We start from the raw sequence: 25,524 nt of genomic DNA on the forward strand, positions 1-25,524 counted from the left end.
CACACACACACACACACACACACACACACAGACACACACATTAAAATTTGTGGGGAGTGAAATATGTAAGAAGTTTTTTCAACAAACCTGTCGTTTTCTGGTTAAGTTGCTCCAGAAGATCTGCATTTTGTTGTCTGTAAGTCGTGAGTTCACTTTCCAGCTGGCGCAGTTTTTGGCGGACACTCTCTGAGTCCTTATTCGCTGCCTCCAGCTCAGCCTGAAGACCTGTGCAGAAAAAAATATTATATAGGATACTCTTGCCTTAATGTGAGATGAAAACTTCTGGCATGTCACAACAAACATACAAAAGATTCAAAAACGTCATTAATGCAGTAGGGTCCATACATACTGGTAACAGAGATATCAGTTGCTAAATTAGACGATAATGTTGCTGTATTGCTGATGTAAATCCTTACTTTGGTGCAGGGCTTCTTCATTTGAAACCGACAGAGTTCAGATCGTTAATATCATTGTCCGTCCACCTTCATTTTTTGCAACCAAATAACATTGGGTGTACGACCGATTTCAATTCGGCACGTAGCCTTTACTGAATGGTGTGCTTCATTTCACTTTCGTTTGTGTTCGACCTGTACACTGTGCTAGATTTAGTTATAAGTAGTTCTCTGTACATCGCAGACACTATCAACAACTTTTCAGAAAAGAAAGTTCACTATACACACTGACAGAAGACGCCTGAAAGAGGCTCAAAGCGTAGGTTGTACTTGTGCAGTAGAAGCTCGTTTATCACATACCACGCTATACGTAGCTACGGACCCCAAGCTGTAAGAGCCCACACCTGCCCTGCCCAATCTTTTGCGGTGAAATTGGCCTTTAGCAGTTATGAATTAGAAATAATAATACGGGCTACTGTTTAGGATTACAGGCACACTATTTTATTGTGTTTAAGGAACTGGAAATGACAGAAAACTGAAATAAAAATGTGTTTCCGCACATGTGCTCAGTACATTGCGTAACAATGGTGTCGGCGGAGCACAAAGGTGAAACCATAGGGACGTCCGGTAACACGGCCTTGGTTAGCTGCCAGACCACTTGGAATGCTGCGATTTTATCAACCCATTATCCAGCCTTCTTACTGGGTGATTTTAAGTCATCCATGTTTGTTTTCGTTTTGTATAACACAAGCCGCTTTTACCACATTGTGCTATGGAGTATGGATTACGACTTCTCTTGTATGTTGAACTCTTTGAATTGCATTGTAAAAAATGTTACTCGCGTGCTTGCATTCGTTATGTGGGGCGTGGCAAATGATTCCATACTGGTTTTTGTGTCATTTATAACAGAAGCTGTTTTCGTTGCAAGGTGGTCTATGGGCTTACTCTATTTGTTACTGCTGACGCATCTGTGTGTATGTGTGCTGCCATTTCAAATGCATTGAGAGTACCAGTATATTGCTTTAATTCCATTTTATTTTCGTTTGCAAGCGTTAACCATACTTAATCGCATTTAATGAAGAACCCCATGTTAGTAGGTTTTGACAGAATTTGTATTCAATTTCATTACGTCTTGTGATGGAATGAGTATGTAATGTATCTCTACTTTGAATGGTGTTGCTTCTTGCGCCCCAGATAGCACAGTAAGCCGGTTTCAAACTTGTTTCCAGCTGTAACGTTCAAGTATATAAGCTTGATCAAAGCTGGAATATTCAAGCCTGTTAGCTGGATTCTAGCTTGAAATAAACATCAAAGTTGGCAGAGTTCAAGCTATATTTCAAGCTTGACTTATCAAGCTTGGCTCCAGCTGTATCTACACACGTGGAATACAGCCTGGTATTTACAGCTTGTTTTAAGCTATATAAATATTAATCTGAATTTATTGAACCTAATTAATTACGTTACGTAATATTTAACATTTGTAACATTAACGTACCGAACTGTCTTCTAGTATAAAACAAACTTGTCAACGAACCACAACCATTAACGCGCGTCACAAAGGTAAAAAGCAGTAAACGCAACTTTACGTTACGTAATATTTAACATTTGTAACATTAACGTACCGAACTGTTTTCTAGTATAAAACAAACTTGTCAACAAACCACAACCATTAACGCGCGTCACAAAGGTAAAATGGCCGTAAACATAGCAAGGCTCAGAAAAGTAAATAAAATAAGATACAACAGAACTGGAGACAGCCACACTCAAACCAAACTCCGCGCCGCCATGATGTCACACACAACAACACCGTTACGTCACGGCTTATAAACGCTTGTGGCGCTTCCCGTGGACGTCTATGGAAGCTATGCTGCGCGCGCATGTGCTGTACAGCCTTCCAGGGAAATTACAGTTTATTTCAAGCTTGGGAAAATTATTTTAATTCAAGCTAAATTTTTACAGCTTGATGTAAACTGTGTAACAGGTTGATTTTTCAATCTTGAATTTTCAACTGAACCTAAACTCAATACCCACCTTGAAACAAGCTGTGTAACAGGTTGATTTTTCAATCTTGAATTTTCAACTGAACGTAAACTCAATATCCACCTTGAAATAAGCTTGAGTGCTAGCTGGGACTTCACATACGTATTCGTAAGCAGTAACAAATAGACATGGATCCATAGAAGCTGGCGAAACTAACCTCTCCTTTATATGAATACTATGGACGCGAGTAAATATTAAGCAGAATACGGTACGACCAACGTATTTACAATGCAATTCAAAGAGGATAATAGACACATTTTCACTTCATAACGGCCATACCGTCGAAGTTGCAATATTGGGTTTTACAAATAAATAATTTTACAGTCAAAAGTCGACCACAAAGTCATTTACAAGATTTTACATTACCATGAACTCCAGATATAGGGAGCCAATATTAGTTTTTGATCGAGATTTCTCTGATATATTTCTTTCCAAGAAAACAGAAACGTTTCCAGGTACACCGTTACCACCACACTCACGCATTAATTATAAATGAAAAATGTTATCATCTAGTACTCATATTTCGCGACACAAGAATATGGATTCTCGAGCCGTATTTTCCCGTATTCGAAGTCACTGCCAGTATCAGGCCATAATGAGCACTACTGCCGGTATTTGTTTTCGTATCGTAATATAGGCCTTGCACATACGATATTTTGGTGTTCTGTGTGGCGGATGTTGATTGCTTTACATTTCTAACCAAGCTCCGTTTGCTGATACAGTGGACTCGCCAATTTGAACCTCGTTAGATCAAATTTCTCTCTAAACTGAACAGAAGGGCAAGGCAGGCGTCACCCCACTCTTCATTGTTGCCACATGTAGCCAAGATGGCAGCAATTACATCATCCAAGATGGCGGCCTGTAGACTTGGCAACAGTGCATGATGTCCTCCAATATGGCGGCCATGACGTCATTCAAAATGGCGGATTTTGGCGGGAAGATAGGTCAATTGGGCTACCTCCACTAACCTGACGCCCCTCCCCTCCCCTCCCTCTGAAAATGGCGCGATGTTGAAATTCCATCAGGACAATGCAACACATCTCTACCAACCTAAGAAATTGGCGGGAAGATAGGTCACTTGGGCTACCTCCACTAACCTAAGTCATCCAACCGCCACCTCTTCCTAGGGATTGGAGGGAAATATGATTTTCGCGGTGAAGAAAGGCCACTTGGGCTACCTCTACCAACCTAAGAAAATAATGGGAAAAAAGGGCACTTGGGTTACCTTCACTAACCTGAGTCATCCAACCACTATGTAGAGACTCCTATATCCCAGCACAAAGGATGTCTTGTGAACAGATTGCACATTATGATTCGCTCTTATCGAATTTACCCACCAAATTACCTATGCTGCAGGTGTGGAAGCACCGTCCGCCTTTTCTTATTCTTTCTTCAGAAGAGGCTTTCAGTGGCGAAAAAACTATTTTACTCAGATCGCCGTATTGTACTGACAATTAAACCTTGCAAAGTGCCCCTACATATCGTCAAATATCGAAAAACACTTACTCAATTACACTGCTCTCCTACTGAGTACAGGACTTTGAATATTAGATCGCGAAACTGATCTCCAACCCAGCAATACACCACCGCATACCGTACTGATGTAGTAAACATGCAATTCGTATCCTGCGCCATACAAAATCAGCCCTTTTACATCATTTGTACAAATGCCGCGAATACAGACAGCACTGTATACACTCCTTGCAACACTAGATATTTCCCTGCAAGGTCGGCAGTCATCTACTCCGACAGGTGTTCTACAAATTCGGACTCGTTTACCCTCGGCACAAATGCATTACTGTTTCTGGTCCGAACCTGCTTCCTCCCTTGCTTTTCTACACCCATCTCCAGACTCTGGGATTACAAGAACACATGTATTTTGGCATGGTTTGCCATAATATTAAACCATTTTCGTGGTACTTCCCGATATAAAGAACACTGCAGTATCCTACCGATCGCTTGTGCAACATAATTCTGAAGATATAGACTGGAAATTATTTCTCTACAAACCCAAAAATTTAGTGAGATGGAGCGTACTCTAGACCAATGAGAAACTAGAAACTAATGCCGTCTGCGAAAAAAACTCGACAAAAGAAAAATAGAGGAAAACGATGTTTCCACTCATGGAATACCAATGTTGGTGAGGTAACAGATTCCAAATCATCCGTATAGTTTACAAGGCGAACTAAAGTGTTTCTCATGTCTAGAGAACCATCAAACATGTCTTTCACTTGCTAGATGCACACACCACAATCGATGTTCTCTCAACTTAATAAAGACACGAAATGTGAACAAGCAGTCAACCGAACAATTTACATGGGTGGGAATAATCGCCCAGCGCAAACACACCTCCATATTCAATCTTCTCAAATTTCCACACGATCATCAAAGCTATCCAACACATACTAGGTACAATACTGGCCATTAAAATTGCTACACCGCAAAGATGGCGTGCTGCAGACGCGAAATTTAACCGACGCAAAGAAGATGCTGTGATATACAAATGATTAGCTTTTCAGAGCTTTCACACAAGGTTGGCGCAAGTGGCGACACCTACAACGCGCTGACATGAGGAAAGTTTCCAACCGATTTCTCATACACAAACAGCAGTTGACCGGCGTTGCCTGGTGAAACGTTATTGTGATGCCTCGTGTAAGGAGGAGAAATGCGTACCATCACGTTTCTGACGTTGATAAAGGTCGGATTGTAGCCTATCACGATTGCGGTTTATCGTATCGCGACATTGCTGCTTGTGATCGTCGAGATCCAATGACTGTTAGCAGAATATGGAATCGGTGGGTTCAGGAGGGTAATACAGAACGACATGCTGGATCCCAACGGCCTCGTATCACTAGCAGTCGAGATGACAGGCATCTTATCTGCATGGCTGTAACGGTTCGTGCAGCCACGTCTCGATCCCTGAGTCAACAGATGGGGACATTTGCAAGACAACAACCATCTGCATGAACAGTTCGATGATGTTTGCAGCAGCATGGACTATCAGCTCGGATACCATGGCTGCGGTTTCGCTGGACGCTGCACCACAGACAGGAGTTCCTGCGATGATGTACTCAACGACAAACCTGGGTGCACGAATGGCAAAACGTCATTTTGTCAGATGAATCCAGGTTCTGTTTACAGCATCATGATGATCGCATCCGTGTTTGGCGGCATCGCGGTTAACGCACATTGGAAGCGTGTATTCGTCATCTCCATACTGGCATATCACCCAGGTGATGATATGGGGTACCATTGGATACTCGTCTCGGTCACCTCTTGTTCGCATTGACGGCACTTTGAACATTGGACGTTACAGTTCAGATGTGTTACGACCAGTGGCTCTACCCTTCATACAATCCCTGCAAAACCCTACATTTCAGCAGGATAATGCATGACTGCATGTTGCAGGTCCTGTATGGGCCTTTCTGGATACAGAAAATGTTCGACTGCTGCCCTGGCCAGCACATTCTCCAGTTCTCTCACCAACTGGAAACGTCTTTTCAATGGTGGTCGAGCAACTGGCTCGTCACAATACACCAGTCACTACTCTTGATGATCTGTGGTATCGTGTTGAAGCGGCATGGGCAGCTGTACCTGTACAAGCCATCCAAGCTCTGTTTGACTCAATGCCCAGTCGTATCAAGGCCGTTATTACGGCCAGAGGTGGTTGTTCTGGGTACTGATTTCTCAGGATCTATGCACCCAAATTGCGTGAAAATGTAATCACATGTCTGTTCTAGTATATTTGTCCAATGTATACCCATTTGTCATCTGCATTTCTTCTTGGTGTAGCAATTTTAATTGGCAGTACTGTATTAGTTCGATATTCGGCTGTCTCCATTCGGACGGCCTCTACCATTAGCTGGAAATGTGAATCATTCCCATCACAGGTGACGCGTAGACGGAACCATCCTACAAAATCGGTCACATATATATTTGATCGATATACTACAATTAAATGTTACAGTTTTGGTTTCAGTTAAATGACATTCGACAATGAGCGGAGTATCGGAAATACATCCTGCTGACGGCAATGGAAACAGAAGTATTTGTACCATTCTTATGACGTGACGTACTCTTCCCTTCACCATCACAGTATTCCACGTCAAATCCATACCTTTCTTTCCACCTGTCTGACCACTAACATATACTTTATGAGCCTGTTGCGCAAGGCGAACCTATCACGCACCCCCTACTACCAAGTATAATACTACATCAATAACTGATTGCTGGCGATGCGAAATAACACTGACCGAAAATCAAAGATGGGTGGACATGTCTCATAAGTCTTTCTTGCGAGTGCTACCGCCGTGTCTTAGAAAGAGAGGCATAATCGTCTTACAAACAACGAAATGTTAAAAAAAAACACAACCATATCACCATCACAAGCGGTCTAGGTTCTACAAGTGCATACAAGTATCCATGTTAAAAGCTATACTTGCTTTATAAATCGAGGTACGACATTACCTCTGAATGAGATGGTTTTTTGTCCAGACAAATACCGAGAAGGTGATCATAGGAATGTACATTATCAGACCAGCAGACCGGTTACATGTAGCAACTTCGTCATAAAATTGCAGAATTTTGAAGTGGTTTGGCTAAGGAACATGGTTTGAATCCGCTATGTGCAACCTCCCCACGCCGCCGCCACTAGATATTTCTCCAGTATTTGTAACGTATTCTGTCTCGATACTATGTCAGAGGTTCTGCGATATAACCACTGAGTTATAGGTGATGACTGATTGAGAAGGATCACAAACTGAACAACTGTGCTGATTCAGATCGTAAGAAATGTGCACTAGCTTTTCAGATCTCTAGTGTTACGCTATCTGCTAGAAATGATGTCTATGATTTAAAATCAAGTCTTTTCATTCAACCACATACCTGCGTTGAATCTTGTGGAGAAGTCCTATAATGATTACAGTCACTAGTGAATCATATTTCTGGCACTGTCATATCTCGAAACGAGCCACCTTTCTTGAACCTATCACCTGCAGTAAAATGCCAACATGGTTTTAGGTAGCCCCTGTGCGTTTGCAACTACCCCTCAGACTCTGCGCTATCGTCCCTGCAGCTTTGCTTATGTGATTGTTCCAATGTAAGTCGGAACTGAGTAGAAGTCTGAAAAAGCTATATCTACCACCTTCTGCAACCCGTGTAGAAACAGGTGAAGCAGAGTTACTGCGACAGAACTGTGTTTTGACCATTTGACGGAAACAAAGCCTCCTCCAGCAACACCAGGTAGTATAAAAGACAGTACGTGAACTGCAGGAAGGACGTGGATTTTGCTACCGCATTGTGGTGCTTCTCTAAACTACAAGCAGGTACTACAGATCCACATCGCTCAGGGTCCATTCACCTCTATCACCCCAGCATTACATCATCGTTGTTCTGTTGCATCCACCAGAGGAAAATTACGAACTATAAAAGCTCCACTAACTTCATACGATAGAGAACTCAATAAGATTTTTACCCCCCCCCCCCCCCACACACACATACACTCCTGGAAATGGAAAAAAGAACACATTGACACCGGTGTGTCAGACCCACCATACTTGCTCCGGACACTGCGAGAGGGCTGTACAAGCAATGATCACACGCACGGCACAGCGGACACACCAGGAACCGCGGTGTTGGCCGTCGAATGGCGCTAGCTGCGCAGCATTTGTGCACCGCCGCCGTCAGTGTCAGCCAGTTTGCCGTGGCATACGGAGCTCCATCGCAGTCTTTAACACTGGTAGCATGCCGCGACAGCGTGGACGTGAACCGTATGTGCAGTTGACGGACTTTGAGCGAGGGCGTATAGTGGGCATGCGGGAGGCCGGGTAGACGTACCGCCGAATTGCTCAACACGTGGGGCGTGAGGTCTCCACAGTGCATCGATGCTGTCGCCAGTGGTCGGCGGAAGGTGCACGTGCCCGTCGACCTGGGACCGGACCGCAGCGACGCACGGATGCACGCCAAGACCGTAGGATCCTACGCAGTGCCGTAGGGGACCGCACCGCCACTTCCCAGCAAATTAGGGACACTGTTGCTCCTGGGGTATCGGCGAGGACCATTCGCAACCGTCTCCATGAAGCTGGGCTACGGTCCCGCACACCGTTAGGCCGTCTTCCGCTCACGCCCCAACATCGTGCAGCCCGCCTCCAGTGGTGTCGCGACAGGCGTGAATGGAGGGACGAATGGAGACGTGTCGTCTTCAGCGATGAGAGTCGCTTCTGCCTTGGTGCCAATGATGGTCGTATGCGTGTTTGGCGCCGTGCAAGTGAGCGCCACAATCAGGACTGCATACGACCGAGGCACACAGGGCCAACACCCGGCATCATGGTGTGGGGAGCGATCTCCTACACTGGCCGTACACCACTGGTGATCGTCGAGGGGACACTGAATAGTGCACGGTACATCCAAACCGTCATCGAACCCATCGTTCTACCATTCCTAGACCGGCAAGGGAACTTGCTGTTCCAACAGGACAATGCACGTCCGCATGTATCCCGTGCCACCCAACGTGCTCTAGAAGGTGTAAGTCAACTACCCTGGCCAGCAAGATCTCCGGATCTGTCCCCCATTGAGCATGTTTGGGACTGGATGAAGCGTCGTCTCACGCGGTCTGCACGTCCAGCACGAACGCTGGTCCAACTGAGGCGCCAGGTGGAAATGGCATGGCAAGCCGTTCCACAGGACTACATCCAGATCTCTACGATCGTCTCCATGGGAGAATAGCAGCCTGCATTGCTGCGAAAGGTGGATATACACTGTACTAGTGCCGACATTGTGCATGCTCTGTTGCCTGTGTCTATGTGCCTGTGGTTCTGTCAGTGTGATCATGTGATGTATCTGACCCCAGGAATGTGTCAATAAAGTTTCCCCTTCCTGGGACAATGAATTCACGGTGTTCTTATTTCAATTTCCAGGAGTGTATATCGAAAACAAATACCGAATGTGTGCCGGCTTCGAGCACATGTGACTATTCTATTAAATATACAGGTATTGCTCCACTGCTCAGACCAGTTTAAAGTTCCATCACCTATACTGTAGGAGGATGACCGTATCGCACAGACTATACTGTAAGTCGCAAGAGACGCTCCCTGTGACCCTGTGTTTTTGTTTGAAACATTGTTTTTTTCTGCTGTAACACGCTTTGTACACTGCCATACATTTTGTTTTTATGCCACGTCTTTGAGGTCTGTGTCAGGTTCTAATCTGACATTAACACGTTCTGATCTACTGCCTCTCGCAAAAAACTAGACATCGCACGGTGTAAATCATGTTGTTACTGCGCCTACCACAACACGCTGCACCCACTGGATGATTTTAAATAAAAGACAGTTACAACATAAGGAAACTGGAAGAGTTTGGTGGCGTTGAGGAGAGTTTCCAAACTGCTGTACGAAAGTGATTGACGACCTCTACATTTAAACTCATCTGTCACAGTGATGGAATAGCTGATGGCTCTGCATTCAGTTTCGACTGATTACTCATATTGCAGTCATGTACATGATCACTGTTTCGGTGCTATCCATCCCCAGAAGGCGTTGTCCCTCCACCACAACTCTTTCTCCATTTCAAACAAGCCATGTCAGTCAGTCATTATGTGGTAACCAACAGCGTACCAGTGGATGGATGGGATGGAAAAGACACCTTCGATGTACTGAAATAATAAGCATTACAGTTGATTGTGTGAACAGTTTCACTAATTTTACAGTAATTTCAACACCGCCCAATGATGTGACAGCATGTTTCCCAATTTCAGTATCATAGCTAAACCTCCCCCTCCACCACTTTGTTAGTATCATTGCGAATGTGGATAGATGACTGTGCAGTATGTCCATGCATTGTTAATTCTCGAACACATCCATCATCAAAGTATATCAGACAGTGCTCTACATATTTCTAACACTTCGAGCATAGTGATAATTTATAATCTATCTCTATGCAGATGGGAGTCACAGAGCATTCTCGCAGTCTTAAGGTAAAATTAGAAACTGAAAGACCCCTCTCACACTGTCATTGACCAGCCTGCCATGCAGTACCGCTACCGATTTAATCTGCTGTCGACCAGATGTAGACCGCTACATTCCACGTCTCGTGAATGAATGGAGCTTGCCGAGTCCTCGCCCATCCAAGTGCACAAGATTTCTTGAGATGCGCCCATGTCGAGGAGGTTAGCACTCCTTATCGATGCATAGTAACAGATCTGAAAGTGTTGTGATGTAATAGCAGACGGTGAAGAAGAACAAGAAACAGGTGATTTTTATGCGCAATGAAGTTCCAGATGGATGGAGTTCGAAGCATTTTTACTTGAATCAACCAAGCTATCAATTTTAAAGTATTATTCCAAAGTCTAGGATCAGTACCTGGAAGGTATTGGTAAGAGAGAACATAAACACACCCACTCCTAAAGCTACAACGTTCCGCACTTAAATCGGGCTATAATGTTAGATCGCTTGCGTTTCAGACCTATCAGTCGTACAGAATGTGGTACTGTTAATATTCCAATGTTAGAAATATATTTCAAGTGCATGACATACATCCTTCTTCCCGGTTTCTCTGTGATAAACTATGTTATCGAACCGTAAAACTAAAAAAATACCTCCTTAAAACATTGGCTCTGTGTGATATGAGCACAATATCGCTTTCCAGAGATGTATAGCGTCCACTGTTCACATCCGATCATGCTTCAGAAATTATATTATGCCTGCATCAGCCCTATATAAAATTATGGTTAATAACGGGGAATACCTCTTTCAAGGAAACAGATAAACACATAGCAGCAGCATCCAACATGTGAAAATTACAGGTCATTCCGCCACTAACTCTGTAAACACCACATCTCTCAAGCAGATGTATACACAGGGGATTGCAGTGTCTCACAAAAACCTATCGCTAACGTAGATATGCAACTGAAGTATCGATTTTACACTTAACATGCGACATTGGGATGGAGTACATCGCATAAATCATAGTTCGTTTAGAGGAATGTATCACGTTTCATAACACATGAGATGGAAGTCCTCTGATGACCGACAGGTTTACCGTTAACGATCACAAGTAGACAGTGCTTTAAATCACGTACAGAACACGTGGCTGTATAAGAGTTGAACGCAGGCTATGTCATGCAACTGATGCATCCTAACAGAACAGTGGAAAAATTGACCTACAGCAACTTCCCGTTCTCTAGAATGCATCATCAGTCTACCATTAAATCGTACCTAGTTATAGCTCCAATTCAATCGATCACCCCGTCCACTCTCTGTCATCTTTTAACGCAGATGCATGTAAGTTTAGAGGCGGATGGTTCTCTGTCTTCCTGAAAAACGTCAAATACAGAAGTCAACTCACGTGTATCACTGGTATCTCAACAGACATACAGTATAATGTTCCCTCGATGGAAAAAAAAAAAATTGATTGCTTCCCTGATTTCCTTCGCTTCCACGTCGACGTTTTCTCGATTTCCTCTTGCTGCCGCATACTTGTTCCCATGTACAAATTGTTCTGAGCTAACCAGAAGATACACAAGTACTTACTCAATTTCCCTGCATTTTGGTGTATATTCGGTTAATTTATACCTATTCCCCCATCATTTTTTGCAAATTCTATCGATTTTATTTGAGATCTATCCATGCGATTATGGCATTACCTCTCCTTCTATGTTCTAAAATTGCTTGTAAATGTAGCACAGCTGCCAACACCAAGCCCAAATGCACTGATCGGGAGGTGTAGTATAGCACTGTTCTCGATTGTGTCCAGCCACCTCCACATTTGGAGAGCGTTTGTTCTGTTTTCTGTATGTCAGTATGTCTGTATATACGAGGGCAGTTCAATAAGTAATGCAACACATTTTTTTTCTGAAACAGGGGTTGTTTTATTCAGCATTGAAATACACCAGGTTATTCCCCAATCTTTTAGCTACACAACACTATTTTTCAACGTAATCTCCATTCAATGCTACGGCCTTACGCCACCTTGAAATGAGGGCCTGTATGCCTGCACAGTACCATTCCACTGGTCGATGTCGGAGCCAACGTCGTACTGCATCAATAACTTCTTCATCATCCGCGTAGTGCCTCCCACGGATTGCGTCCTTCATTGGGCCAAACATATGGAAATCCGACGGTGCGAGATCGGGGCTGTAGGGTGCATGAGGAAGAACAGTCCACTGAAGTTTTGTGAGCTCCTCTCGGGTGCGAAGACTTGTGTGAGGTCTTGCGTTGTCATGAAGAAGGAGAAGTTCGTTCAGATTTTTGTGCCTACGAACACGCTGAAGTCGTTTCTTCAATTTCTGAAGAGTAACACAATACACTTCAGAGTTGATCGTTTGACCATGGGGAAGGAAATCGAACAGAATAACCCCTTCAGCGTCCCAGAAGACTGTAACCATGACTTTACCGGCTGAGGGTATGGCTTTAAACTTTTTCTTGGTAGAGGAGTGGGTGGCGCCACTCCATTGATTGCCGTTTTGTTTCAGGTTCGAAGTGATGAACCCATGTTTCATCGCCTGTAACAATCTTTGACAAGAAATTGTCACCCTCAGCCACATGACGAGCAAGCAATTCCGCACAGATGGTTCTCCTTTGCTCTTTATGGTGTTCGGTTAGACAACGAGGGACCCAGCGGGAACAAACCTTTGAATATCCCAACTGGTGAACAATTGTGACAGCACTACCAACAGAGATGTCAAGTTGAGCACTGAGTTGTTTGATAGTGATCCGTCGATCACCTCGAACGAGTGTGTTCGCACGCTCCGCCATTGCAGGAGTCACAGCTGTGCACGGCCGGCCCGCACGCGGGAGATCAGACAGTCTTGCTTGACCTTGCGGCGATGATGACACACGCTTTGCCCAACGACTCACCGTGCTTTTGTCCACTGCCAGATCACCGTAGACATTCTGCAAGCGCCTATGAATATCTGAGATGCCCTGGTTTCCCGCCAAAAGAAACTCGATCACTGCCCGTTGTTTGCAACGCACATCTGTTACAGACGCCATTTTAACAGCTCCGTACAGCGCTGCCACCTGTCGGAAGTCAATGAAACTATACGAGACGAAGCGGGAATGTCTGAAAATATTCCACAAGAAATTTCCAGTTTTTTTCAACCAAAATTGGCCGAGAAAAAAAATGTGGTGCATTACTTATTGAACTGCCCTCGTATATACATGTGTCATGGATGGCCTGTAGTAGACCAGAGTTAGCATTATAAGAATGGTACTGATATTTCCAGAGCCACAGCCATCAACAGGGTGTATTTCCGATACTTTGCTCATTGTCAAATGTTGTTCAACTGAGACTGTGATTGCAACATTAAGTTGAAAGTACAGGGATAAAATATATATGTGACCGATTCCTTGGGATGATGATTCTACATGTGCATGCTTGGCGTGCAGCACCTGTGTGGGGATGATTCAGGTTTCCCATTAACAGTAGGAGCTGTCCAAATGTAGAGGCCTGTTGGAGTGTAGGAATGTAGATGACTTAACCATGTTATCCTCTAGACGGCCGAATAGCGAACTAATACTTAGTATGTGTTGAATAGCTTTAGTGATCGTGTGGAAATTTGAGAAGATTGAATATGGAGGTGTGCTTGCACTGGACTGTTATTCTCTCCCACGTAAATTGTTCGGTTAACTGCTTCTTCACATTTCACGTCTTTATTTAGTTGAGAGAACATCGATTGTGGTAAAAAATGTGAATGTCATATGACTTGGGCCTCCCATCTGGTAGACCATTCGCTGGGTGCAAGCCTTTCGATTTGATGCCACTTCAGAGGTTTGCGTGTCGATGGGGATGAAATGATGATGATTAGGACAATACAGCACCCAGTCCCCGAGCAGAGAAAATCTCTGACCCAACTGGGAATCGAACCCAGATCCTTAGGATGACATTCTTTCACGCTTACCACTCAGCTACTGGGGATGGACATCGATTGTGGTGTATGCATCTAACAGGTGGAAGACACGTTTGCTGATGCTCTAGACATGAGAAACACGTTATTTGACTTTGTAAATTGTAGGGATGATTTGGAATCTGTTACATCTCCAACATCGGTATTACTGAGTGGAAACATCAGTTTACTCTACTTTTCTTTGGCAAGTTTTTTTAACATAAAGGTCTTTGCAGACGGGATAAGTTTCTAGTTACCCAGTGGTCTAGAGCACGCTCCACCTCGCTAAATTTTTTGGTTTGTAGAGGAATAATTTCCAGTCTATATCTTCAGAATTATGTTGCACAAGCAATCGATAGGATACTGCAGTGTTCTTTATATCGGGAAGTACCGTGAAAATGGTATAATATTATGGGAATCCTTGCAAAAATACGTGTGTTCTTGTAATCCCAGAGTCTGGAGATATGTGTAGAAAAGCAAGCAAGGAAGCACGTTCAGACCAGAAACAGTAACACATTTGTGCTGAGGGGAAACGAGCCTGAATTTGTAGAACACCTGTCAGGATGGATGACTGCCGACCTCGCAGGGAAATATCTAGTGTTGCGAGGAGTGTATACGGTGCTGTCTGTCTTTGTGGTATATGTATGAATGATGTAAAAGGGCTGATTTTTTATGACGCAGGATATGAATTGCATGTTTACTACATCGACATGGTACACGGTGGTATATTGCTGTGTTGGAGATCAGTTTTGCGATCTAATATTCAAACTCCTGTCCTTAGTAGGAAGCAGTCTAATTGAGTAAGAGTTTTCAGTATTTGACGATATGTAGGGGCAATTTGCAAGTTTTAATTTTCAGTGCAATATGGCAATCAGTGTAAAATAGTTTTTTCACCGCTGAAAACCTCTTCCGCAGAAAGAAAAAGAAAGGGCGGACAGTGCTTCCACCCCGGCAGCATCAGAAATTTGGCGGTTAAATTCGATAAGAGCGAATCATAATGTGCAATTCATTCACAAGACATCCTTTGTGCTGGGATATTGGAGTCTCTACATAGCGGTGGCAAGCGGTGGCAGCGTTTGCGAATGTTGAAAGCAGGAAGGGACAGTAGCTGATGCATGTCATGTTTCGCGGTTTTACCTCTTCTCAAATGACACGAGGCATCTATTACAGCGACGGTCTAATGAGCCATTTAACCTGCAGTGTGTGGATGGTGTAGTTCTGGACAGATTTCAGGGAATGTTCTTCGTAGCTCCTATGTTTGAGCCCACTTATTAAACATGCCCTGAATTATTAGTCAGCATGTTTATTTCAGAATTTCATGGTGGTGAGGTGTTGCCACTTCTTCTACATCTTCATGATAAGTATTCTGCAGGCAGTCTCGTCTAACAAGATGAGTACAGCCATTTTCACAGGGCAGCACGGATATCTTCCTGGCGTTCTGTCACACCTCGAGTAACAAGCTAGGTCAGCAAATATTAATCTAGCAGAAAACGGGTGGTAGTATTTGGGACAGCATCTGAAACTTAGCAGTCAACATCCTGCGGTTTGATATGTCTGCGGGGTATGTCAGAGTGGCTTCAGTGGGATATGGCATATCTGAAGAAATTTGTGCGCTCCCTTCCTCGCCCAACTGAGGACGTTATGATAGCTAGAATTATTATTACATTGTATTAGCGAGATGTCTACTGGGAGCTACTAAGTTATTGTCTGGTTTCGTTTATCGAATAATATATCTGTAGTCATTAAGTAATTACCAAGTTTTAGTATATAACAAAAAGCTTCATATCACATTTAATAAGCGTCACGCTATTTTTCAGGACGTACGGTCACTATTTTTGTTTCGTCACACCATCACGCACACGCTGGCGACATTTTAAAAGTACTTTTCATCGATCACAAAGAAATACGGTAATGAGACAGGTGGAGACGAATCCAGCTTCATATAAAACGATTACAAAGAGGAGACGCAATAGCTGACTCGTTTGGTGCATTGCAGTTGGGCCTCGATGGCACGATTTCTGTCTCACTGCTCGCGTCGGTCGGTGCAGCAACGTGTTCATGCTTTGTGAACACTAACGGAGCGGAACAGTGTTGTATTGTTTCCTGAGGAGGCCTCGCCTCACCCTCAATATGACGACAGACGACGACGTCCGATATGCAAAATAGCTCAGCAGAGCTGTAACCCAAACGAGCAGCGCAGGTCGCCTTCTCTTGCGCTTGGCTGAAAGAACATTTGAAATTTCGTGACACTGATCATGACTACGAGATCTTCAGCACTGTAAGTTTAAAATCCTGCAGTTTTGAGTTACATGAAGACTATGAGCTGTCTAGTCACTGTCGATTGCAGTCATCAGGTAACTACCGGCAGACTGATTGATACACGACAGCAGAAGACTCTTCGAGACTGAGAGCTGCTTGTTAGTCTTTAGGTACAACTCAGAGCCAACTAAGGTGCGCTCACAACGAAAAATGACATACTTGACCGATGGCTTCCAGACGCCCGCGAAGAATGACATTGGAGTATGTACTGTATAAGGAACGATCAAAAGGTTTCCGTTTTGCAGGAACTGAGGCAGCACATATGCGACGTAGTGCGACTCCGATGCGGGTATATAAATGCCGAAATGTAGGCAAGGGATTAGGGTGGCATTCGTGTCTTCCAGAAGTACTCTAAACATTCTGCGTGGTGTCTGTTTGTTCTATATCGTGTCTCCCTACCACTTTCGCGCAACGACGCTCTGAGCGTGCTTTTTAGGGAATTGACTAGTTTGAACCTGGGACCTGTTGCTGGTAAGGAGACGTCACACCACACATGACATGTAGAATTCAGAAGAGTTCAGTGAGACTAGCGATGAAATAACCAAATACTTACTGATTTCAGCGTCAGCTCCACTGCACTCCCTATAAAAGAATCTTAATACTAACTAAATTTAGTGGAAGGGGTTCAAGGCTTTCCTATTTTTAGTTAGCTGGTAAAATAACGTCGAAAAAGCAGTTAAGTTTACCATTGGAAATTTTATTCTACTCACAAAACATTGTTTATAAATTGCACTATTGATAAAAGGAAATATTTTAATACAGGATGATAAAAAGCAACTGCGTTCAACAAAAATGTGAACGAATATTCCCTGAATGGGTTTCCAAGTTCTATAATGGATCGAAGGATGACCTATGCCATATCACATCTATAATCTAGGTTTAAATTAAGTTTCACAAAAGAGAAAACTATCAAAATGGTCTACAGTGACCCTCAATTATCTTTAATTACTTATCTAACTTGTCGTAAATTACAGTGGCTGATGTGGCTTCTCAATAACTATATAACAGAAAAATCATTGACCTATGCCATATCACATCTATAATCTAGGTTTAAATTAAGTTTCACAAAAGAGAAAACTATCAAAATGGTCTACAGTGACCCTCAATTATCTTTAATTACTTACCTAACTTGTCGTAAATTACAGTGGCTGATGTGGCTTCTCAATAACTATATAACAGAAAAATCATCGCGTTTCAGATTTTTACTTCAAGTGGCAAATGTGAACACCATGAGCTTTAATTGACGATCGACACTAGTATTACGTAAAGGGGATGTAACAGATGAGACTTCTGTAGTTCTCCTTACTATAATTTACCGAAGTTGGTTTAAAAAAAACTATCTGGCTGTGTTTTCATCTGACCAGTCAGGGTCTCAATGTTAACATTAAGCTCCGCCTACAAAAATTCTGTCTATCCAATGAGAAACGTTACACTTTTCGTGGTGGGGAATGTTTTTACAGTTTGCAACGTAACAGAGACGCGTAAAAGTCTCACGCTAAAACTTGCAGCTGGTGTGGTCCTAGCACTTAGCTGGCGACGTGGGTGTCCGTCCGTCCCTTATCGTAGCGCCTTCCAGCTTAACACGGTTCTGCTCTCGGCTTCTGTTCTCGTTTCTCCCCTCAGAACTGCGTCTGTCTCACGGTGGGAAGGTATGACATGCATTTAGGCATTCTTGTGTTAGTCTGTGTGATTCCATTTGCTCACTCGTTACTCGTATTACTTTGGTTAATTTAATGTCACGATTTATTCGGAGCTATGTGACATACTACTGGATTTGCTTATCATGTCAGGGTTTTCATGGAAGGTGTTGGATTTGCCTGACACCTTACAGTGCGTGGGGCAAATACGGAAACGTCAGCTATGGTGACGTTATTACCAAAAGCTTCCAAACAGGACCAACGTGCTGTTGTTCTTTTCTTGGCTGCCGAAGGACGAACGCCGGAAGACAATCATCGGAGAATGAAGAATGTGGGGCAGCATGTCTGCGACAAGGGGTGGTGCTGCTTCATGATTACGCACGTCTCGATATGGCAGATTTCGTAACGTGGCAGCTACGCCAAAGCAAGGAGGAGACATTCGATCACCCGCACTATAGTCCTAATTTCTCCCCATGCCATTATCACGCCTTCGGTCCCTTAAAGAAGGCCTTGAAGGATCGACGATTCTTGTCGGACGAGGATGTGTAGCAGGCAGTTACGGATTTCTACACGCAGCGGCATACGGTGTTTTACCAAACGGTCATCTTCAACCTGGTACCTCGGTAGTATGACTGCCTCAACGCTCACGGCGATTTTGCCTGATTGGAATACTGTACGGTCTTCGAATGTAAATTTTTTATTGCTCTTTATAAAACCAAAAAGAAAGTGATCAATTTTATAAAGGCAAAGGTACCTTATAATCTTTGTCATCATACAATTGGCAAAGGAAATCAGATATTATTGCTACGACTGTGGAGAAGATGGTAACCGCAAACATTTTGTACAACAGTCTCCTTTAAACAGTTAGGGGTAATAAATTTATCAATGGAGTGCTTTAAGAAATGGACGGACAGTACAACAGTGTCCTTTAGACAGGTGGAGGTAATAACTTTGTCACCGGAGAGACTTAAGAAATAGATGGGCAACTGCGACACTGGTGGTGTGCTTGCGGGGATCCAGCCGTACCTCGTATTTCAAAGACACGTCTCCAGTATGCTTGGAATTTGTGCAGTGTGTACACATGAGACAAGCGTTCACAGCACTTGAATAATACATTTCAGCTATTCGTCAAACTATTGCGCACAACCCGAAAACATCACGCATCACCCCGAGAAAATGTGAGAAATCACATAAATAACATCGTCAGACAGTTTCCCAAAGAGGACAGTTACGTTGGAGAGCAGATTGCTTTCATCGCTCCAACCTATTCAAATGGGTTGTCGTTATCCGTAATATACTATTCACCTGTTAATATACTATTCACCTGTTTTAAGCATATCTTCTTCTTACAATAAAACTGTTTCTCGTGTCTGCAGACAGTCTGAAAGATGTGTAATTTAGAAACTTCATTCGTCTCATTGTAATTCGTCACTTTTATAAAAACAGTTTTTTTTCAATTTGTGCTTCTTTTCGACATGAGAATTTTTTCTTTTAATCTGCGTTTCTTTTACATAGTGGAAGTGAGTGGCGATACTGTACTTAGTTATGTGATCAGATGTACTGTAGTTAGTTTTGTGTGTAAGAATAAAGGATGCCAAGACATATAGGAGCCATAATTGCAGTTTTTACCGAATCCTAAAGAATCATTGGCCGCAATGCAGTGAGCAGAAGAGGTGAAAATTCGGCTACAATTTCCAACTGGTGTGTTGAATTTTCCCTCCCATTCTGGAGGGGAGTAAGGCAAGTGTTTGTGGCTGGTTGGTTGGCGTCTGGTTGAATGTTTACAACCTTTTTTAATCTAATTCTCTTAGCTAAATTTATTTGTAGCCTCACATATTTTGCGTTATGTAGATGGTGAAATCTATCTCAGAAATGATTAACATTATCACTAATTGTTTTAATATTTAAATAGTATCACATGACATACGACGCACTATACATAGCTCGGAAAGAGGCTACGTAGTTTTCATACGTCAATAATTTTTAACAACTTGTTATTTGGCGAAGGAAACACGGATTTTGCTTCTTCTGTTAATCAAGGACTTGTTTATTGTGGACACACTGTTGAAATAGGAATTCCGTTTCGAAGAGATGTGACAAGACTGTCGTCATAGGCACCGTCGCTCAGACTGATGCTGTGTTCCTTGACTTCTGGAACGCGTTTCATGCAATCCCGTGCTGTCACTTCGTGGAAAAAATACGGGCTTACCGAGCACTGGACCAGATTTGCGACTGGATTCAGGATTTCCTTGCAGATAGCACTTAACACGTCACTCCTAACGGAATAAAATAGACAGATTTAAATGGTTTCAGTAGAAACGAAGGAATTGTGACAGGACCATTACTGTTTACAATATACCGAAGCAACACGAGGCTGCTTGCATCTGATGTGGTTGTTTGGAAGAAGGCATCAAAAGTCAGAAGACAGTAATGAAATGCAGGAAAACCTGTAGAGGATTGCTGAAAGGTGCGGGGACTGGCAGACGCCCCAGAACGTAAATAAATGTACCATACGGCTCATACATATGAGAATAAATCCAAAAAAGTTACTACTGTAAAATACCGAGTGATCTTAAGTAGGATAACCATACAAAAAAAGCAGTGGGAAAAGCAGATGCCACACTGAGATTCATAGCAATAATCTTAAGGAAATGCAGTTCATCTACGAAAGCCCCTTACCAGCGTTACGAAAATGCTCAACAAGTTCCAGTGGTTGACGCTACATGAGAAGCATTTTGTATCACGGAGAGATTTACTACTGAAATTCCGACAGCGTAGGTTCCGGAAAAAGTCACGCAACATATTACTTCCTCGCCGGCCGCGGTGGTCTAGCGGTTCTGGCGCTGCAGTCCGGAACCGCGGGACTGCTACGGTCGCAGGTTCGAATCCTGCCTCGGGCATGGGTGTGTGTGATGTCCTTCGGTTAGTTAGGTTTAAGTAGTTCTAAGTTCTAGGGGACTTATGACCTAAGATGTTGAGTCCCATAGTGCTCAGAGCCATTTAATTTAATATTACTTCCTCCCACATAGTCTCGCGAAATTACCTCATTCGAGAAATTAGAGCTTATACGGAGGTTTACTGACAATCGTTCTTCCCACGCGCTATTCGAGAACGGAAGATGGAAGCGGGGATCTGACAGTGGTACTACAAGTACCCTTCGCTACATAGCGCCAGGTGGCTTGCGGAGTACACATGTAGGTTCAGGTATTCTGAGTCGTTGTGTGTATGAAATCAATATTCGCAGATATAATTATGAACATTCTTGCGAGTATTGTATTAAGGTTATAGTTTGTTACATCCTCCTAACCGGTGAGGACATCGACAGGTTGCGGAAGAACACCACTCTGCTCGACACTGGACTAGAGAGAACGTGGGTAACACGCAGATGCTCAGTGGTCTTAAGCGGCGAGGGCTGTAGTTGAAAGGATATTTGAAAGCCTCTTAACCAAGTCTGTCATATGTCCCACTCGTTCAAATCCAGCTCAGAACAGCTTCTCCGCTTTTCAGTCACGAAACAGAATAACAAAAGGGAGGAAAAATAAGTCCTTGAACAATTATTTCGTCAATGCAGGAAGCTATGTGACCTTTGAATAAAATGTTTCGTTATACCATCTGGTTGGATTCTCTTAGGTACTGTCGTGCTCAGCGACTGTGAAAATGTTGTAATCAGGGATGAACACAGCAATCTGTCGCATGTAAATATGTATTTTATTGCAAATCTAGCTAGGTTTCAGATACAGCACAGCCACCAACTGTGTACTTAGTAGCAAGTCACGTAGACCCAGAAAGCTTGACTGTGCATATGTTGCTTACAGCTCACTTCACACTGAGGCTGAGATCTGCAATAAAGTACAGATTTATATGCATCTGCTGTTTTCATCGCTGATTGTAATGTTTGTTACTGTTTAACATTGACTATCTTTCTACAAAGAATAGGCGAGGAAGCAGAAGGGCATAGGTATCTCGGCATACACTATGTAATCAAAAGTATCCGGACACCCCAAAAAATTCGTTTTTCATATTAAGTGCATTGTGCTGCCACCTACTGCCAGGTGCTCCATATCAGCGACCTCAGTAGTCATTAGACATCGTGAGGAAACAGAATGGGGCGCTCCGCGGAACTCACGGACTTCGAACGTCGTCAGCTGATTGGGAGTCACTTGGGTCACACGTCTGTACGCGAGATTTCCAGACTCCTAAACATCCCTAGGTCCACTGTTTCCGATGTAATAGTGAAGTGGAAACGTGAAGTCACACATACAGCACAAAAGCGTACAAGCCAACCTCGTCTGTTGACTGACAGAGACCGTCGACAGTTGAAGAGGGTCGTAATGTGTAATAGGCAGACATTTATCCAGACCATCATACAGGAATTCCAAACTGCATCAGGATCCACTGCAAGTACTGTGAAGGAGGTTAGAAAACTTGGATCTCATAGTCGAGCGGCTGCTCATAAGCCACACATCGTGCCGGTAAATGCCAAACGACGTCTCGCTTCGTGTAAGGAGCGTAAACACTGGGCGATTGAACAGTGTAAAACATTGTGTGGAGTGACGAATCACGGTACACAATATGGCGATCAGATTGCAGGGTGTGGGCATGGCGAATGCCCAGTGAACGTCATCTGCCAGCGTGTGTAGTGCCAACAGTAAATTTCGGAGGCAGTGGTGTTATGGTTTCGTCGTGTTTTTCATGGAGGGGGCTTGCACCCCTTGTTGTTTTGCGTGGCACTATCACAGCACAGGCCTACATCGATGTTTTAAGCACCTTCTTGCTTCCCACTGTTGAAGAGCAATTCGGGGATGGAGATTGCATCTTTCAACGAGATCGAGTATCTGTTCATAATGCATGGCCTGTGGCGGAGTGGGTTACACGACAATAACATCCTTGTAATGGACTGGTCTCCTCAGAGTCCTGACCTGAATCCCACAGAACACCTTTGGGACGTTTTTGAACGCCGACTTCGTGCCAGGCTTCACCGACCGACATCGATACCTCTCCTCAATGCAGCACTCCATGAAGAATGGGCTCAAATTCCCCAAGAAACCTTCCAGCACCTGATTGAACGTATGCCTGCGAGAGGGGAAGCTGTCATCAAGGCTAAGTGTGGGCCAACATCATACTGAATTCCAGCATTACCGATGGAGGGCGCCACGTACTTGTAAGTCATTTTCATCTAGGTGTCCGAATATTTTGATCACATAGTGTATAAGGCAATTAATGATAACGTTGTTATTGGAATCAGCATTACTTTCTGTGCTGCATCACTTCACTATCGAACATGGAAAATACATTTAGTGTAGGTGCCGCCCCACAGATCGTAACAATTTCAAAAACCTCATATTTGAACGGCCAAAGTAGATGATTAGTATTTTTTAATTTAAAACCGGTTTGACCTTTAGATCATCTTCAAGTATTTTGAACTTATTTCTAACACCGTGCGTGGCGATATTAACATCGTGGCGTCAAAAAACATAGCCATATTGCTGCGCTGCCGTCAGCAATAAAATTAATTACTCTATCTTTTTTGTGGGGTGTAAGGTACAGTGAAGCGACTCTAACAGCCTCTCCTGTACAAATGTCAACCTCACCTACCCGAGTTGCAGCTAAGGATTGCTGCACGGTACACCCTGTTATTGCTAACGAGGCTCTGACGACCGAGTGTTTCCCGGGATAAGGAAACGCCCCCTATCAAGTGCCAACGGTCTCAAAGAGAGCGGATGAGCGGATAGAGGCAGGGCACTCTCTTGTCCTTGGAGTGAGAAATTGCTCCTAAAGGCGGAAGAACTTCACAGTCAACGGCATAGGATGGAGAAGGCAACGGGAAACCACTCCATTAAAGATCACTCAAGATATCCCAAGAATCAGTAGCGCACCATGCCAGAATCTTCTGTTAAACATAAATCCGGAGTAATAGTCCCCCAATCGGATCTCCGGGTGGGGACAATGGAAGGTCAGGCAAAGTTGAAGAATACACTAAAAATAGCAACATGGAATGTAAGAACACTCCTCCAATGCGGGAAATTAGAGAACCTCAAACTAGAGATGGACAGAATGGGAACAGACATAATAGGAATATCTGAGATGCGATGGCCTGAACCAGGAGACTTCAGATCAGGAAATTATCGTATCATTCATACAGGTACTAACCAAGGAACAACTGGAATCGGTGGAGTTGGAATAATTCTAAAAGGAGAACTCGGGAATCTAGTCACAGGATATGTGCAATTTAACTCTAGGATAATACTAGTCAAAATTGGAACCAAACCAAAGAACACGGTAATAGTACAAGTCTATATGCCGACATCGGCAGAAGAAGACGATGTAATAGAAACAGTGTATGAAGACATCAACAAAGTTATAAATTATGTTAAAGGTGAAGAGAACTTAATTATAATGGGAGATTGGAATGCTAGTGTTGGAGAAGAGGAAGTTGACGGAATTGTAGGGAAATATGGTCTAGGAGATAGAAACGAAAGAGGAAGCCGGCTAATTGAATTTTGTGCCAAAAACAAGTTGGTTATAGCGAACTCCCTTTTCAACCACCATAAAAGAAGAAGGTACACGTGGAAAGCCCCAGGAGATACTAGAAGACACCAAATCGACTATATATTAGTAAAATCGCGTTTTAAAAACCAAATCAAGGACTGCAGAAGCTACCCGTCTGCGGATATTAATAGTGATCACAACCTTGTAATGATGAAATGCTTACTCAAACTCAAGCGATTAGAGAGAAAAACGAACAAAGTATGGAACAGAGATAACCTAAAGTCTGAAGAACTAGTGATCCCTTATGCACGGAAAACTGATGAGATGGCATCAAACATTATTCCCGGGAGTACTAACGAGGAGTGGAAACAAATCAAAGAAGGCATACATAAAGCAGCAGAAGAATTTATTGGGAAAGCCAAACCTGTAAACAGGAAAGAGTGGATAACACCTGAAATAATTTGTCTAATGGAAGAAAGAAGACTATACAAAAATGCCTTTGACGAGCAAAGCGAAAACAAATATAGACAGCTTAGAAACCAAATAAACAGAGAATCTAGGAAAGCAAAAGAAAATTACCTCAACAGCATTTGTAAAGAGGTGGAGGAAAACATGGTTAAAGGAAAAACTGACTTGGCCTACAGAACAATAAAACAAAACTTTGCTAAACGGAAAGTAAAATCTTCAGGAACTATAAAGAACAAAGAGGGCAAGGTACTATTTGGATATGACACGCTGAAGAGATGGCAAGAATACATTGAAGAGC

At 43.3% G+C, this 25,524-nt stretch overlaps 1 protein-coding gene across 6 annotated transcripts in view; it reads right to left on the bottom strand.

Annotated features, from left to right (window-relative positions):
* The window catches only part of LOC126182750 (golgin subfamily A member 6-like protein 22), a 352,202-nt gene that overhangs the window by 146,536 nt on the left and 180,142 nt on the right, over positions 1-25,524 (bottom strand). For all 6 annotated transcript variants that reach the window (XR_007536699.1, XM_049924877.1, XM_049924876.1 and 3 more), the window contains exon 3: positions 88-225. Coding sequence is in view for 5 of the 6 variants with exons in the window: in XM_049924877.1 (XP_049780834.1) it covers positions 88-225 (138 nt within the window). In the remaining variant the exon portion in view is untranslated. The remainder of the gene's footprint in view (positions 1-87; positions 226-25,524) is intronic.

The sequence above is a fragment of the Schistocerca cancellata genome, chromosome 1 (genome assembly GCF_023864275.1).
Source record: "Schistocerca cancellata isolate TAMUIC-IGC-003103 chromosome 1, iqSchCanc2.1, whole genome shotgun sequence".
NCBI lineage: Eukaryota > Metazoa > Arthropoda > Insecta > Orthoptera > Acrididae > Schistocerca > Schistocerca cancellata.